The sequence below is a fragment of the Microtus pennsylvanicus genome, chromosome X (assembly GCF_037038515.1).
Source record: "Microtus pennsylvanicus isolate mMicPen1 chromosome X, mMicPen1.hap1, whole genome shotgun sequence".
NCBI lineage: Eukaryota > Metazoa > Chordata > Mammalia > Rodentia > Cricetidae > Microtus > Microtus pennsylvanicus.
The window spans coordinates 20,303,854-20,323,330 of record NC_134601.1 but is presented as its reverse complement, the minus strand read 5'-3'; the positions used below and the strand labels follow the sequence as shown (position 1 = coordinate 20,323,330).

Genomic DNA, 19,477 nt, shown 5'->3' with positions numbered 1-19,477 from the left:
TAAAACAAAATAGATGTTTACGGAAGAGAAACACCATTCCTATATTAACAGGAACACCCTGTACCAATATATCTACTACTACAGAGTGGGAAAAATAGTATTTACATTCTTCAAATTCTAAAATTTAAAAAATTCATAAAAGAGAAACTAAACCAAGAAAGTTTGGGAGGAGTTGAGGGATGGGAAAAACATGATCAAAATATATTGTCCAAAAAAATTAGTAATAAAAAAAGAAAGTTTGGTATATTTCAGATTAAAATCTTATTTATCTGTATTCCTTCCAATGGGATTTTTGTTGTTTCCACAAAAAAGCTCTTAACATATACTAGTTAAGTACATGTAAATGAACCCCATAAAATGTGAAAAGACCTATGTTAACCTTAGATATCATCTGAAATGTTTTTCTCATGTTAAAATATAAGTGCTAATACCTCAAAGTATTAGGATGAATGTGGGAAGTTAGAGAAATGAGTACATCATGAGGGCTCTGCCCTTGCACTTCAATTGAACTTACCAATCTCCAGACCCATACAATATAAATGCTTGTTTTACCTGACTTTTGGTATTTTCCAGAAACCTATACAGATTAAGATAAAGATTAACATGAAAAAGGTATCAGGCAACAGTTTGAATATAACTGTTTTAATTACATGAAATACAAGTACAAAACATCGTACAAGTATACTTTTTACTACATGGAGATAGAATAACATGCATCTATTTTTACCAGAATCTGTACCACGAAGTACTTTTACCACAGTGCCAATGGCTTTCCACCGATTTTATCATTCCTATGCAATTTTATCACAAATAAAAAAAGCTTACAACTCTTTTGAACCAATGCAGATTTACATTTATGTTAATAGTCCTGTTCAAGGTGCTTTGGAGAACTGTTACATAATATAAAATTATCTTAGCATAAAGTTTTGAATGGGTAGTGTTCTCTCACATTGATCAAGTCTCCCTTATACTGGCATTGCAAAGCGTACTTATTTGGGGTCAAAATTTTATATATGTCAATAGCCCTCAAACTGTGTATGAAAGTAAATAATCATTTTCTGAAAAGATTAGAGTATCATAAAAGCTATTGGTTAAGCAGAAATGCATGAAACCCCATTTATAGAACACAACAGTAACAAAGGATGATATCCTACAAAAACTAAAGAAAAACAAGTTTACAAATATTGAATTGTCTTTCTTGCCTCTAAAAGGTTTACCACATTAAGTGAGAGTAACATCAAGCGATAAAGAAAAAATTGTGTAAACTGTGCTGGTGCTCAGCATTCAGCAGCCTCCATAGCATTCCTCACAGTTTTCGGCCATTTCAGTTAAGAGTTGTCTTATAACAGATAAAATAAAACAAAAGCAGCATTACTTTGTAGGGAAATATGAAAAGAATACTGTTAATTTCATAAAATATTTGAAAGTAATTTTTGTTTTCATAAATAAATAAAATGGTGTCCTTATGTTTTTATTATTTCTGCTGTGAAAAAAAAACACTCAGTTACATCAATCTTTAAAGATAAACACTGGCTTATTTAACATGTTTGGAAACCTGAACTACATTTTCAATTCTGGTGTTATGCTTTGTTCTTGGTAGAATCATCTTTGTTTCTTCTTTTTACATCCCAATTATAAACCCTGGCCATATCTGCAAGAATTGTCAAAGAAAATGCAAATATAATGCTAAAGATAACAAATGAAATTATCAGTAACTCATAAAGTGAAACAAAGACACAGAAATCACACAAACAAAAATATTAGTGGCAACTACTATTGACAGCCATGTTGTTATACTATCAATTGCTAAGAAAATTCTGGAATTAACTTCTAAAAAATCAAGACTTCCAATCAATAACTGCTTAGCATATCTAGTCAACTATAACACTACACTTAATGAATATATGCTAGATACTCTCAACAAATTTGAGACATATTACAATACTACCCAGGCTTTCCTGAAACTCATGGGTTCAGACTAAAACCCCAAACTCCCAAGTATATGGAACTGTAGTGTACATACCACTATGTCTAACTCATTTTTTCTATTATTTTATTTGTCAAGTTTTAAAACTAATTCTTCATTCACAAAGTTTCAAAAATCTCTGACTCTATATCCCAGCACAAAATGTTAAAATGAGTACAATTATTAAAAATTTTATATCTTACAGTTCTCTGGGCTTAACAGATCCTCTAGTTTATTAAGTATCTGTGTGACTAGGTACTCTACACATACTTGAATTAGCTAGTTGAAGTCCCTTCCTTCATGGAGTTTAGATTCATCAGAACTTATTCTAATGTCTGTCTAGCACTCTAACTTTTCCAGTTTATACATTACTATATCAATGATAAATGGCATTTCTCCAGGTTTCTAGGATTCAACTTAGATGACTTCTTTCATTGAATCTCATTTTCTCCCACAATAACACCTTTTCTTTTCCATAAAGTCTAGCTCTCCTAGAGCCTCAGAATCTCACAGCTGAATCAAGTATTCACTAATCAGATGATCCTGGCACTAAACCTCAAAAAAAAAAAAAAACCTATCTTGCAAGAACATACCTACTACATGCTACATGTTGGGAGAGACTGTAGGTCCTACAATTGAAAAGCTTTGGGTTAAGCAAGAAAAACAAAGTATTATATGTACAGTGGGGGACTGCTCTGACAGAATTAGAAAGAGTTGAGAAATTCTCTGATGTTTAAATTGAAATGTGAAGGATAAAGGATTACCATCAAGTATAAAAAGAGAAATCATTCTAGGTAGGAGGAACAGATGAAGGAAAGAACAAAAGGAAACACAAAATGCCTGTGGTATTTTAGGGGTGAGTAAAATAACACAGAGGACTTTTAAATGTTTGTGAAATTAAACTATTTGATTATAACAGTGGCAGGAGGGCTGGGGACACATGATTGACAGGTTTGGGAGCTCAGTCGGAACAGAGAATAACAAACAGCTCATGTTCTGTGACATAGTACAATGACTATGGTGGACATTTTATTGTATGCCTCAAAGTAGCTAGAAGAGAATTTTTAATGTTTTTTTTAACTGATTAAGTCAATTTATTTGAAAAAACTTACTGAGCAGTGGGAATCTGCTTGCTGTTCATGTCTCTATATTTCAAATTTATTATTTTATCTCTAAGGTTTTTGATTCAAATAAGATAGCCATTATCTTATACATTCTCCAACTTCACATTTATTTAAGAATAAAGTCATGGAGGGACTGGAGAGATGGCTCAGAGGTTAAGAGCACTAGCTGCTCTTCCAGAGGTCCTGAGTTCAGTTCCTAGCAAGCACATGGTGGCTCACAAAGCATCTATAATGAGATCTGGTGCCCTCTTCTGGAGTGTAGGCAGAACACTGTGTACATAACTAACTAACTAAATAAATAAATAAATCTTAAAAAAAAAGAATAAAGTCCGTCTCCCCATAAAAACAACATAGGAATTTAAAAAATCTCCTTCTCTTTGCCTATTTCTTAAAAGGATACTGACTTCTGTAGTAGTAAATTGATCTCGAAGAAAGTCAAGGTCTTCCTCAAGAGAATCCAGATTCTTTGTGGCAGTTGATAAATTCTTTTCCAACAATGCCTGAGCTTCATCAATATCGTATTCAAGCATTACATTAGCCTAAAGAGAAAAAAGTCATGACAATTACTTAACAATCTCCATGTTAACGCAAATGTCTGCAAACTGCAGCCCCTGAACCAAACCAGCCCACTGTCTTATACTGTGCTACAGCAGAGCATAAGACAAAGACCATACAGCCTTAAAAAATAGAAAATATTACTATTTGAGCCTTTACAGAAAACTTGCTGACCCCAGAGTTACAGATATGTAGAAAATGAAATATCAATACACATAATCACAACACACATTATGAAATGGGAAAAAGAATAGTGTGTGTTACCATTTCTGTAAAAGGGCAGATGGATATGGTCTTTACCTATGAATGTATAAAACTTTTCTTGAAGGTACTGTGGGACAATGATTTTACCCTATAAAGATATGCTTCTTGTACTTGTTTAATAAAATGCTGATTGACCAGTAGCCAGACAGGAAGTATAGGTGTGGTAACCGCGACCAGACAGGGAGTAAAGGTGGGGCAACAAGAATTCTGGGAAGAGGGTAGTTTCAGTCTGTAGTTGTCACCCAGACAGAGAGGAAGCCAGACACAGAGCAAACAAGATGTGACTGCCTCAAAAAAGGTACCAAGCCATGTGGCTAACATAGACAAGAATTATGGGCTGATATAAGTTATAAGCACCCACTGAGACGGTGGGGCTGATCTATTGCGAGCTCACCAAGGCCAGCTGGACTGGGACTGAAAAAGCATGGGATAAAACCGGACTCTCTGAATATGGTGGACAATGAGGACTGATGAGAGAAGTCAAGGACAATGGCACTGAGTTTTGATCCTACTGCATGTACTGGCTTTGTGGGAGCCTAGCCTGTTTGGATGTTCACCTTCCTAGACCTGGATGGAGGGGAGAGGACCTTGGACTGCCCACAGGGCAGGGAACCCTGACTGCTCTTCTGACTGGAGAGGGAGGAGAGGGGAGTGGGGCATGGGGAGTAGGGGGAGGGGGAGGGAAATGGGAGGCGGGGAGGAGGCGGGAATTTTTAATAAAAAAAAGAATTAATTAATAAGAAGCCTGAGCTACTAGGTCAACCAGTTTATAATTAATGTGGACCTCTGTGTATTTCTTTGTGACTGAACGGCTACAGGACCAGGTAGGACAGAAACCTCTGTCAACAGAAACCTCAGTCAACATGAAGGATACCAAGAAATAGACTACTGGTTACTTTAAAGGCAGGTACACTGTGCTAAAGAGAAGTAGGCTCTTCACAGGATATCTTTGCTATAGATTTGTCTCCCAGAATGAAAAGTACCAAACACATAATATACTAGTAGAATTGAGACAGGGTCTCTAGGAAGCCATCAGATTTAGATGACATCATGAGGAACTTCCATGATGGCATTAGTAAGCTAGTATGCCTTACAGTTTTACCAAATGATCTCTTCTACCATATGACACAGCCTATGGCCCTCACCAGATGCTGGCACCATCCTCTTGGACTTCCCAGTTTCCAGACATAGCAAACAGACCTAATTCTTTATAAATTACCCAGTCGGTGATAATTGACTCATAGAGAAAATGACTAAGATGGTGCTTTTATACCTTTTAAATTACATATAAAAATATTATCTGTCAAACAAGTATTAAAGCTTAACAGAGACTTGTGGCTATAATCCTGGAATGCAGGAGGCTGAGGAAGGGGGAATCTGAGCTCAAGACCAGTCTGTGCTATATAGTAAGAGTTTGTCTCAGGAAAGAAAAACAGAAAAAGTCACATCTATTCTAATACTCAGGAGGCAGAGGAGATCAGTAGTTCATGGTCATCCTCAGCTACACAGTTTGTTGCAAGCCTGGGATACAAAACAATCTGTCAAAGAACAAAGAAGCAAAAAGCATTAACCCATCACTTGCTAGTCTGAGGCAGGAAGAGTGGGAGGTCAAGGCCATCCTGGGTCACACAGGAAGGCCTTGTCTCAAAAAAACCAACCAAACAAAAAACAAAAAAAAGAAAAACAGCAACTGGGGATGTATTTCATTGGTAAAACACTTGAGTAGCTTATGCAAGACTCTGTGTTCTGAAAGAAGATGGGTGGCTGCAATGGTAATTACTGAACCTCAAATAACTAAAAAACAGTACTTATTGAACTTCAATTAACTAAAATAACAGTAATTAAAACAAAAAACACAAAACTAACATTAATAGTTGTACATAGTGGTTTATGCCTTTAATATCATAATTTTTGACAATGAGCAAGGAAGATCTCTTATGAGTTTGAGGTCAGCCTAGTCTAGGAAAGCCAGGACTACATAGAAAGACTCTTTATCAAAAATCAAAGAAAGAAAGGAAGCAAGCAATCAAATTTTAAAAGCCAGGACACATACATAACTCAAGAACACTGAAAATATATATTGGCATGAAAATTTATTCACAATAGCCAAAAAGGAGAGATATACCAAATATCTATTAGTTAATAATGAATGGACAAGATGTGGCTTATACACAAAACAGGGTATTTTGGGCTATAAAGGAATGAAGCCAATACACAGAGAAAGGATGTAAATTAACAGTTGCTACGCTCTCAGCCATCTGGTAAAAATCAAGTACAGTGGATACCAGAGGAAAGGAAGTAGCAAAAGGAATGTAGAATGTTAATAGAAATGGGTTTTTTTATGGGGTAAATAAAATGTTCTGGAATAAAAAGAGATCAGAGTTGCACATATACACTAAAAACTATGAAACTGTATACTTTTAAATAGTAAATTTTACCTTAATTGTTAAAAAAAAGAGAGACAGTATCTTCAAAGAAATGATTTGGGACCTTTACACACAGCAACAATGTGGTACACAGCAGATAATGGGAGCTCTAAATTAATATCAGTAACCTAACTAGAACACAAGATTTTAGTCAGACACAAAGGAGAAATATAGCAGGCTACCATATTACATGTAGATGCTTTTTAAAAATGAATGCATAATGATTATCAGAGACTAGGAGGGGTTTTGAGGTAAGGTTAGAGGGAATTTGGTAATAGATACCAAAGCACAGTTCTAGTGTTCTAAAGAACAGTTGTGTTAACTACAGTGTAGTGATATTTTATTTGTATTTTAATAAAGATTGCCACAAGATCAGAAAGTAAAACAGCCATACTGGTCAGCCTTACAGACCAGGCAGTGGTGACCCACACCTTTGATCCCAGTAGCCACACTAATTTGCCATAGAAACCAGATGATAGTGGTGCATGCCCTTAATCCCAGAACTAGAGAGGATTATTAGACGGGAAGAGACAGAGATTACCAGAGGCAAGATCACCATTTTCGGACTGAGGTAGAAGTAAGAGCCAACAGCTGGCTGTTTTGCTTTTCTGATCTTCAGGTTGAACCCCAATATCCGTCTCTGGGTTTTTATTAGTTGTGCTACAATACTCTACTATTTCTATATATTTGGAGGAGGGGTGTTGAGACAGAGTCTTATCCCATAACCCAGGCTAACTTTGAACTTGAAGAAATTAGCCTACCAAAATGCTAGGACTATACGTATTGCCATAAAGCCTAACCCTTAGAGCTTAATGACTCTAAATTCAAAGTAGTAAAAAGATGATAATATTAAGTTGCCCTTAGTAGATCAGTATACATTGTATATACATACTGAATTACCACACTATACCCTACAAATATAACAATTAAAATAACAATTAAAGGGTTGGTGTAAGTCAGACATACAGTAACTGCCTAGCAGACATAAGTCCTCTGAGTTCAGCCCTAGTAAAACTAACTAAGCACATCTCTCTTTTGAGAAGTTGAGAACCGTGCCTTGAGGGTGCTGTACTTTTCCTAAGCACCTTCTCTCTCTAAACATTCCCACTTAGATTTGAAACATTTCTTACAAATACTTCATAAACTTTGCTTCGTGCTGACTTAGCCCTGAGTTATTGTATGCAGCATAGTCAAAGACCCACTTTTACCTAGTAGCAGTCCCTAAAGAGGAAGAAAGACCCTCAGGCTACCAGCAGCAGTGCTGCAATGTATCTCCCTACCACCACCGACACTAGGACTGAAGGGTGTTTGCTGAGGAATGTAACACAAGGGTATTTTGGAATATTTTGCACTGAAATGTAAATGACACTTGTATACACACCTCTTTTCAACTATACATTCCAGTATATCATACAGGAATGATCAGAACACTATATCATTGAAAATCAGCAAATATTACAAATAAAGGTCTTTCCTCCCTAATTGTTCACCATTTTGTACCTAAATTGATTGCCACTTGCCAGCATACCAATGAATATACTTTGAAAATAGAAGAAAAAAATTTGATTACATTAAAACTACTGGTAATTCCCTAGGGACTCTACCTCTTAGTGTAAGCCTAGGGTCTCCCTAGTTCTGTCTCCACCCCTTTCAGCTTTTCCTTCTAGACCCCCCATTTCTTTGTGAAACCCAAGACCTGGGACCACAAATATATGTATTGCCTTTTCTATGTGAATTCTCAGTATTGAACTCGGGTTTTCACGCTTGTAAAGCAAGTATTTTACCAAATGAGCCATAGCCCCTCCACTCTATCTTCCTTCTGCTATATTTTGAAAAGACAAAACAGTAACTGGAGAAGTAGTTGGACATGGTGGCATGACTGCAATCTCAGTAGTGGGTAAGCAAAAGTAGGAGGATTAGAAGTCAAAGGACAGTCTGGGCTACATATGAGATGTTGTCTTAGAAAAACAAAGGGATGAGGAATGCGGATCCATGGTAGAGTGCTTTCCTGGCATACTCAAAGCCCCGAGTTCACTCTCCACCCCCCACCTCCCCCCATACACATACACACACAGCTGAAGAGTAGGTTTGGTCAGGTTTGCTTGAACTGTAAAAAACATTAAATGTGTGTATTCTTTTAAAGACACTCCTAATTCCAGTCCATTTCTAATAAAAGACCATTTGAACTCTACACCTTCATTCTTTCTAAACCAAAGAGAGATAAAGACATTACATCTTAAGAAAAAAAAAGTTTTGCTGGTCAGAAAACATTGTTTTACAAATACAGTGAGTAGCTGTGTCTATAACATTTACTTACCCCCAACCACAGGCACACTTTATCAGTAGGAGGAACAGAAGCTTTGCAGTACAGGTTATCTGCCAGTAAGAATCTGGTCTCCATTGAATTGGTGGAGTCCTTTAAAATATGACAGTACCACAGACAGGTCAGGTTGATATCAAGGTTATAAAGGAGGGATCCCAAGACATTTAAAAGAGTACCAACATGAAGACTTACTTAGTAGTAAAAAAAAAAAACAAATAGCTATTATATAATGAATGGCTAAAATGACTTGGCATGGACTCTGATTCAGCTCCTTACTAGCTGTGTAAATTTGGCATGTCACTATTCATCTATGTCTCAAGTTCCTCATCCATAAAATAAAATAGTTCCTATCAAGGTTATAATAAGCCTCCAAGAAGTACATCTTAGTTTCAAAGTTAAGCAATGCCTAAGAGTAAAAGGATGAGCAAAACTACTTAATCAAATGGAACCCGGAAGCAAGCAGATGTCACTATCCTAGTATCTGACAAAATAGACTTCAAACTAAAATTAATCAGAAGAGATAAGGAGGATATATCACTCTAATCAAGGGAACAGTTAACCAAGAAGATATTATTATCCTAAACATATGTGCAAACTCATGGATGCCCAATTTTATTTTTTAAAAAAAATCTACTACTGGATTTAAAGATGCAGATTAACATCAATCCATTATTAAGTAGGTGATTTTCAATACCCCACTTTCTCCAATAGACAGGTCATCTGGACAAAAGAAAAAGAGAAACATCAGAATCAACTGATATCATACATCAAATGCACCTAACAGATGTCTACAAAAATTCTATCCAAAGACCAAAGAATATACATTCTATTCAACAACATATGGAAGCTTTTCTAAAATAGAGCACATCTCTGAAACACATTGAAAGCAGTCCCATGAGGAATATTCACAGTTCTAAGTGCCTACACTAAAAAAAAAATAGCACAAACAAATGACTTAATGATATAATTCAAAAAGTTGGAAAATCTAAACTCAATCAATGTAAAAAAAAATAAAACTCAGAGCAGAAATCAACTAAATAGAAACAAAGAAAACAATATAGAGAATCAAAAAAATCTAAGATCTGGTTCTTTGAGAAGACTAACATAACTTAGATACCCTTAGCCCAACTAACCAAAAGAAAGAGGGATCCAAAATAACAAAATCAGAAATGAACAGGAAAACATTACAAAAAAGAAATGTAAAATATTATAAGGGAATATTTTTAAAACCTGTATGCGATTAAACTAGAAAATCTAAAAGAAACATCTGAATTCAGCCAAACCACCAAAATTAAGCCAAGAAGTCAATGACTTAAGTAGACTCCTAAGAAATAAATGTATGAAATAAAAGCCTTCCTTTTGGGACCCTAGTCTATTTGGATGCACACCTTCCTGAGCCTGGATGGAGCAGGGAGGGCCTTGGACTTCCCACAGGGCAGGGTTCCCTGCCCTCTCTTAAGGAGGGAGGGGGAGGAAGGAAGGAGAGTGGGGGAGTGGGAGGGGAATGGGAGGAGGGGAGGAAGTAGAAATTTTGATTCTTATTATTTATAAAGTAATAAAAAAATTATCAGAGAGGGCTGGAGAGATGGCTCAGTGGTTAAGAGCATTGCCTGCTCTTCCAAAGGTCCTGAATTCAATTCCCAGCAACCACACGGTGACTCACAACCATCTGTAATGGGGTCTGGTGCCCTCTTCTGGCCTTCAGGCATATACACATACAGAACATTGTACACATAATACATAAATAAATATTTAAAAAAATTATCAGAGAAAAAAAAGAAAAAGAAAAAAAGCCTTCCAGCTAAAATGAAGTCCAGGACCAGATGGATTCACAGAAGACTTATACTAGACATTCAAAGGAAAGATCTATAGCCAATCCTTAAACTATATAAAAAACAAAACAGAAACAGAATGATCACTCCCAAACTACTACTATGAAGCCAATATGCCAGTAGTACACCCATAAAAATTAAGTGAAAACATTCTTAAATTTTGCTACCTTAGAATAAGACATTTAAAAAATACCCAACATCATTTCTAATTAAAATTTCACACACAAAGTAATTTAAGTGAGGAGCTGAGAATTAAACTTGATTTTAAGGGAAGGCCACAAAGCCATCTTTTTGACGTAAGTATACTGTTTTTAATGTTACTGTAGGTAACATTAACAAGAAGGTAAAGGTGAATCCTACTGCATAAATGAAGTACCAGTACCAAGGAGTCAAGGAAATCAAGTCTCTGTCAAAGAATTCTGATCCACTTATACTTGCAAACAAAAATAGACTTACTTTTTTCTTCTGCATGTATTTTAGAATTTCCAAAGTCTGTTTAATTTCAGGAATCTGACCTTTCAGTCTGTGAGGAGGGATAAAAAGGTTAATATAGTATTTTACAGGCAAAAATAAACATCAGTACTATCTTAGTAGGCTTGCAATTTTCAACTGATATGTCCTTAAAAACTATTTATAAATATAAAAAGTTAAGATATTTCCTAAGATTTAAATATTTTAGATATAAGAGAAAATATTTATGATAAATATTACAAAACAAAGTATATTTAATAAGCCATATAGAGAATATTAAGAATGTAAACATTTGATTACAACATTTAAGGGACCAAAGAGATTACTCAGTGGTTTAGAACACTGTTCTTTCAGAGGACCCAAGTTCAATTCCCAGCACACATGTGGTGGTTCATAACCATCTATAACCCAGTTGCAGATCTGATATCGGTTCTGACTTCCACAAGCACCAGGCATGCACACAGTACACAGACATACAGACAGGAAAACATTCATATGCATAAAATATTTTTTAAATTAAAAAGTAAGATAATATGTAAACTATGGATATATTCAATACATAGTGTAAAAAGTCTTATTTCATGTCTAATTCCCTGTTGCTAACATTTCTAGAACAGGCCACATTCTGTAGAAGTGATACACAGGCTCTGCATTTGATTATAAGCTTAAATTTAAAAGATCGATTTTATAATTAGTTTTAAAAACGACATGTATCCAAATATATCAAATTCCAAATCTGAAAACATCAATCACCTGTGTAGTACTATATGAGGCTGTTATAGGTAAACATACTCAGCACAAATAAGCTATAGTAAGCTAACTATCAGGCAAAGCACAGTGATGTCTTCTCAGTGTATACATTTGTCATACTGGTTTTTTTTAAATGTACAAATCATCTAGATGCCCTTTGAATCACCCAGTGTGAATTATTAGCTACACTATCACAGATACAAGGTAGAAAAGTATATATATGATCTCCAGAGGTAGAGAAAGGGCCAAGTTGTAAAGCTGATACATACAAATTCTGATCTCCTGATGTGGGAGTCCCCTCTGTGTGCTGTTATTACCATTAATGAATAAAGAAACTGCCTTGGCCTGTTGATAGGGCAGAACTTAGCTAGGTGGGGAGGACTGGACTGAATGCTGAGAGAAAGAAGGGCAGAGTGAGAGCCGCCATGGAGCTGCCAGAGTCAGACATGCCAAATCTTTGCAGGTAAGCCACTGCTACGTGGCGATATACAGATTAACAGAAATGGGTTAAATTAAGATGTAAGAGTTAGCCAATAAGAAGATAGAGCTAATGGGCCAAGCAGTGTTTTAATTAATACAGTTTCATGTTATTATTTCAGGGTTAAGCTAGTCAGATGGCTGGGACAAACAAGCAGCCCCTTCTCCCAACAACCTCCACTTCATGCAAAGATGAAATGCAAATTAAAACTACAGAGATTTCATCTCAACAGAGTCAGAATAGCTATCCATCAAAAATACCAGGCTATGCCTGGTGGTGTAGGCCTGTCATCCCAACTATTTAGAAGGCAGAGACAGTAAGATTGAAAGTTCAAGACTTACCTGGGCAACTTAAGAACCTATTTCAAAATAAAAAAATATTAGAAGGGCTAGCAATATAACTCAAAGGTAGAGCACCCACCTAGTACACATGAGGCCTTAGGTTCAATTACCCAGTATGGCAGGAAAAAGTAAAGCCAGGCCTTATGGTACATACCTGTAACTCCCTACACTTGGGAGGTGAAGGCAGAAGGATCAGAACCTCAAAGTCACCCTTTGTTAAAATCAAGACCAGCCTGTGCTATATGATACTCTGTCTTAAAAATAATTAATTAATTAGCAATACTGGCAAAGATATATGAAAAAAGGTACCTTATATACTGCTAACAGGAATGTAAATTATAATACCTCTTATATATAACAATATAAATACTCCTCAAAAATATAAAAATGACGCCAGAGAAATGGCTCAGCAGGTAAAAGCCCTTGCTGATAAGTCTCTCAACCCAAGTTCAATCCCTAAAACTCACAGAAAAATAGGATGCAGTGGCTGTCATTTGTAATCTCAGCATGGCAAAATGAGAACTACCTAGAAGCTAGCCTGAAGTATACAAAGTATTAGAAATAGCAAGAGAGACCCAGCCTCAACAAAGTGGCAGAAGAGAACTGATCCAGAAAGTTATTCTCTGACCTCCACACATGCACTATGGCACATGAGAACCTATGTTTGCACAATGGCATGTATGAACCTGAACATACATGTGCATACAATATAATTGGGAAAACTAAAAAAGGAAATACTATCTGATTCAGTTATATGATTGCTGACTGGATACCCAAAAGAAAACAAAGCAACCATGGAAATGTTGTGTGCATACTAATATTCACTATGGCACTATTCACAATAGCCAAGAACAACAGATGAATGGATAAGCAAGTATTTGTGCATGCATTCCACTTATGTGGAAATGAAACATTATACAACAATTAGTAAGAATGAAAACATATCATTTGCAATATAATTAACAGAACTATATATGTCATCATGCTAAACAAAATACACCAGACTAAAGGAAAGGAAAGGGTGGGTGGCATCAGGGAAGGTGAATATGATCCAGACACAATATTTGTATGTGTGACTATATCAGAATAAAACTCATTGGCTTGTACAACTTATATAATTGATAATTATAATAAAGTTTTTTAAATGTAGAAATTATTTTGATTACCTCCTTTTCTTTTGAGCAAGGTTGAGTTCCATAAACTTATACTTCTGATATTGTTCATCCAGCTTCTTTAACACTGTATCTGCAGTTTCATTCCCAGGCTGCTTCATGAAAGAATCTACATCTTCCTTTAATATGAAAAATAATATAAAATCTTAAATTTATATCATAAATCTGATTTTCACTCTGTTTATAAAATGCAAAAGAACAAGTTTTCTTTTTTTTTCTTCAAAGGCTTGTTTTAATTTTTTCATAAAATATATCCGCCCCCAACTTCTCAAGATCCTCCCACCTTCCCAACTCCATACCATTTCTCTCTCTTTAAAAAACAGGCAAACAAACAAAAAAATCACAGCATAATTTTAAAAAGAAAGGAAAATATAAGAAACATACACACAAAATCCATAAAAACAGAAAATCTGAAATAACATTCAAGTAAAAAGCCAGTAAGAAAAAAAATGCTCAAACAAAGCAATGAGAAAAGTCTACAAAAATACCATTGAATTCATTTTGTATTGGCAATCTACTGGTGGGCATGGAGCCTACCCTTAAGTGTGTCTAATAGACTCCAGTAGCAAGAACTAATTTTACCAAAGGCTTATTTTTAATAAAAAACATAATTATAAAAAGTCAAACACAGGTGGATTGGAGCTCAGTAGTATACCACTTGCCTACCAGACATGAAGCCCTAGGTACTGCCAGAAGAAAAGTTATAGATAAGCTAGACATGATAGTACAGGCCTATAATCCCAAAACTCATGAAGCAAAAACACAAAGATCTGAAATTCAAGACCAGCCTAAGACATACAACAAATTTGGGTTATCCCAGGTTACATAATGCCTGTCTCAAAAAAAAAAAAAGACAAAAATAAGTTAAAGAAAGACAATTTGGGGCAGCTCACTATATTATGTAGTTAATTTAGTCTTTTCGTTCTAATTCTGATTCATATATAGGTTGAGATGTTTTGTACATTTCTCCTGTAGTAAATATTAAAACAATTGACTGGGTGGTGGTGGCGGCACATGCCTTTAATCCCAGCACTTGGGAGGCAGAGACAGGTGGATCTCTGAGTTCAAGGCCAGCCTGGTCTACAAGAGTTAATTCCAGGACAGGCTCCAATGCTACAAAGAAACCTTGTCTCAAAAAAACAAAGAAAGAAAGAAAGAAAGAGAGAGAGAGAGAGAGAGAGAGAGAGAGAGAGAGAGAAAGAAAAACTATTAGCAATGAAAACACACTGTCTATTCATGTTCCCTAGTCAAAGAATTGAGCACATTGTGTGCCAAATTTATCATATTTCTTACTGCTTTAATTCAGTTGAACACGTTTTATTTTTCACAGTAACCCCATAAACATTGCCATCCATATATACTCAAAGCTAGGCAGCAAGTGGGAAGGCAGGGCAGGATTCAAATACTCTCTACTGTAGAATTTTATATTGCTACAATATCATGCCACTGCTATTAGTTTTGGAACATCAAAATAATTATGTATATATAGATTGGGCTGCTTATTACATCTTATTGGTATATTTAACCATATGTAACAATTTTCTTTAACCATAAAATTTTAGAACCAGGTGTCACCGTGTCTGTCTTTAATCTCAATGCTTGGAAAGCAGAGGTAGGAGGGTTGCTATGAGTCTGAAGCTAGCCTAGTACACACAGTGAGTTCTAGGCCAACCTGGGCTACAGTGTGGGGCTCTATCTCGATAGATAGATAGATAGATAGATAGATAGATAGATAGATAGATAGATAGATAGAAAGATAGGTTTAGATTAAGATTATAATGCCCTCAATTAAGGTTGGTATTCATTAAATCAACATCTGAAGTTACCTCTGACTACTGTTATATTTAAGACACACGGGAATTACACTCTCACACACATACATACACACAAACACACATATATATACATACACACATATACATACATACATACACACACAGTCTTATGTATAAGCATTGTGGTAGGATCAGGAAAAATACCTAACCCCTAAATAACAGAGCACAACCAGAGGTTCTGAAGACCTCCTGTCTGCTCATATGTGAAGTCTGGATAGCTCATTTATATCATGTGTGATCTGGGATAAAATATTCAGGAACAATATTTTCTTGGTTTCTTCACAAAATAGGTTCCTATCTACAAAATAGGAACAACAGCCACTCCCTCCTAAGTTTTACAAAAATCTCTTAAAAAATTTCTGAACCTCAGAAAATATTATTTCCTGTAAAGGCCACTTGAAAGATACCTTTAAAAGCATGGCACACTGAGAATACACAAAACAATTATTCCACCAGTAAATTAAAATATACAATATAAAATGTGATTTAAGTAAAAGAAATGGTTCTTTTGAAGAATATCAGACAGAAGGGAGTATATACACTTTTGGTATAAAACAAAAGGTCAAGGAAAATTCCACTAACTAAGATTATAAAGCAAGCAAGTGCTTCAGCACAAATAAGTGATAAAATATATACAACTTCTACCTTCTCTTTGAATTTGGGTTGTTCTCCCTGTTACCTGAAACCTTCCAATTGTATTCCTCACAATTCTCACAACTGCATAGAATTTGTTGTCTCCCCAAACTGCTTGAATGAAAAACCAAATATAAAATGGTTTCAGACACCTAATGACAGCCAGTTATCCACTGCACTGCATAATCCCTCAATTTCTAAAAGCAAGACACATAAGGAATTCACATTCGTGATAACTAACATCTACTTTCACGGCAGTCTACTTCCATTTCCAAGGAAACGGACCACGACCCTGCTTAAAGTGACTAGGTGTCACTCAGTTCCGCCTACTCACTATACTAAGCAAGTTTCTACCCATTACCTATCTATGTCTCCAGCACCACACCACCGCTGTCTTGTGCTCCTCAATAATCGGCCCTATTTTGGGGGGGCGGGGGGCAAAGGACAACCGCCTAGCATCCGGGTCCTGCTCCGCAGTCCTCCCCCCACTCCCTCTTCTGGCCACTCTTCAAAGCCATCCCCCGGCAGGGTCTGAAAAACCAGGATGCGGGCCGGATGGGGAAACAGACCGGGCATTCCCTCCCGGGACCTTTCAGCTCAGCTCCCCACCTTCCCCCAACAACGCAGACCTGTGTGGCGACTGAAAAGTAATCAACCTAGGACCAAGACGCCAAGGAACAGGATTTCTTACCACAAACACCGCTTCAGGAATCCCTAGGTGGAGCCGCCGCCCGTTTCCAGCAGCAGCTTCTAAGCCACATCCTTCCTTAGCCGCAGCCATCTTAAGAAAGCAGGAACGCGAATAACTGCCTTCCGAGGCGTCTGCCGTTGGCGTCAGTGATTGGACCGTTTGTACGTGAAGGCCCGCCTCTCTTCCTGCGAGTCTGTGTATTCATTGGTGCTTATGTTTAGTGCTGATTGGCTAAACGCGTATGAGTGACAAGTTCAGAAGAGATTTGGTCGAAAAGCGGGAGCTGCTGGAGGACCAATACCGACGTCTGGGAAAAGGACTGTTAGAGATTTAGGGAATGAGCAACCTAAAACATTGGGAATCCAGACTACGGCAGACCTCGCCACTACCTGTACCTCAATAAGGAGCACATTTTCCAGAGTGGCTTCCGGGTCGATCCCAATTCCCTCACGCAGACGGATGGATCCGATTCAGAGTATATCATAAATAACCCGCCGTTTGCACCAGTGTCCCTCAAAGGGCACCTTCAGTGAGAATCTTTCCGCCCTCTGGGTCAAAACCTTTCAAATGTTTATAGTTTACCTGCAAAATCCCAAGAACTGTGGCTCTTTCGTAGGTCCAAGGACTTCCCCCAGCGTTGCCCTTCATAACAACCCTTTTTTTTAAATAATTCCTTTTATTTAAATTTTTTTTTCATTTTATATACCAAGCCCAGTTCCCACTCCTTCCCCTTCTCCCAGGCTGGGAGGAGGCGGACATTTTTTTTTCCTTTTCTCATTAAAAAATAAATAAAATAAAATTTTTTTTAAAAGAAATACAAAAAAAAAGATATCCCACCATAGGGAAGGGGCTGGAGAGATGGCTCAGCCGTTAAAGGCTAGGCTCACAACCACAAACATAACAACCCTTTAAAAGTAAATGTATTGATAAACGGGTTGTGCTGGCATAAGCACTGCATGAGACCCTGTTTGCAAGTCAAAGCAAATGTAACGTATAGAACCAAGTAATTATTTTTTTTTTATATTTATTTATTTATTATGTATACAATATTCTTTCTGCGTGTATGCCTGAAGGCCAGAAGAGGGCACCAGACCTCATTTCAGATGGTTGTGAGCCACCATGTGGTTGCTGGGAATTGAACTCAGGACCTTTGGAAGAGCAGGCAATGCTCTTAACCACTGAGCCATCTCTCCAGCCCAGAACCAAGTAATTATAAGTTGCTATCTTTTTATCTTTTTTAAAGGTGCGGGCGCGCAGGCGCGCATGGGGGAGGGGAATAATAAAGCAAGACTTCTAGACACCCTTAGGGAACGGGTGGGGTTAGAAGAAGCCGACTGGATAATTGGTTGAGTTGCTGTGAAAAAATAAAGCAAGACTTTATTTTTTTAAAGAGAACTGAAGAAAGCTGGTTGCATTGTTAAGTATATATGTTCAACACACACATGAAATCAGAACAAATAAAGAAAAATTTAAAAGAATGCTTATAGCAGATTGTATATGTATATAATTCGGTTTAATTAAAAATACGTATAAGGAGTGAGATCGATCAGTGAACAAAGGCTCGTTGTCAAGCTCGAAATTTCCAGGAGCTAAATGGTAGGAAGAAGAGAAGCGACACCAGCAAGTTGTCTTCTGACCTCCATATCTACTTTTTGGCATGTACCCCTGTGCATGCAACCCCCATAATACGCATATTAATAAGTAAAATTAACTAATATCTCTATCATTAGCATATAATTACAGCCATTTAATATTTGACAAAAAGGATGCCAAATATACACACTGGAGAAAAGATAGAATCTTCAACAACTGGGAAAATGAGATGTTTACATGTAGAAGAATGAAATTGGGTATATATATATATATATATATATATATATATATATATATATATATATATGTTGCCATCCACAAAAATCAGTTTCAAGTAGATCAGAGACCTCAATGTAAAACTTGAAACCCTGAAACTCCTAGAAGAAAAGATTTAGGTGTGGGATGATAGTTTCTGAATAGGAATTTTATTACTTTATTCACTCAAGGAGTAAGGCCAACAACTGAAAAATGGGAACTCATAAATCTAAGATGCTTCTGTACAGCTGAGGAAACAATCAACCTAGTGAAAAGGAAATCCACTAGCTGGGAGAGAATCTTTCTTTGTAAGATAGATATCTGATAGAAGGTTAATATCCAGAATCTATAAGAAACTCAAGAAACCAAGAGTCAAGAAAACAAATAACCCAATTTAAAAATTGGCTATAGAAAATGGAAAAAGAAAGCATCTTCAACATAGTGCTGGCATGATTGTATATTGACATGTAGAAGAATGCAAATAGATCCATACCTATCCCCATGTACAAAACTCAAGTCAAAATGAATCAAAGACCGCAACATAAAACCAATTTAATCATTATTAGTATATAGACATACTGCTGATGTTTTTGTATTATCATTGTATCCTGCAACTTTATTTTTTTATTTTATGTACTACGCACGTGTGTGTGTGTGTGTGTGTGTGTGTGTGTGTGTGTGTGTGTGTAGGCAGAAGAATGCTGTAGTATCCATGTAGAGCTCAGAAGAAAACTTATGGGAGCCAGTTTTCTTTTTCTGCCATGTTTG

General features: G+C 36.5%; 1 protein-coding gene across 1 annotated transcript; it reads right to left on the bottom strand.

Annotated features, from left to right (window-relative positions):
- Positions 1-626: 626 nt before the first annotated feature.
- On the bottom strand, positions 627-16,989 carry Vbp1 (VHL binding protein 1). The gene is made up of 6 exons (XM_075957561.1): positions 16,862-16,989; positions 13,697-13,821; positions 10,947-11,013; positions 8,653-8,751; positions 3,491-3,629; positions 627-1,651 (listed from the first exon to the last, which is right to left on the bottom strand). Exons 1-6 carry the CDS (start codon positions 16,949-16,951, stop codon positions 1,581-1,583), a joined length of 591 nt encoding a protein of 196 aa, XP_075813676.1. The 5' UTR covers positions 16,952-16,989; the 3' UTR covers positions 627-1,580.
- Positions 16,990-19,477: the final 2,488 nt, after the last annotated feature.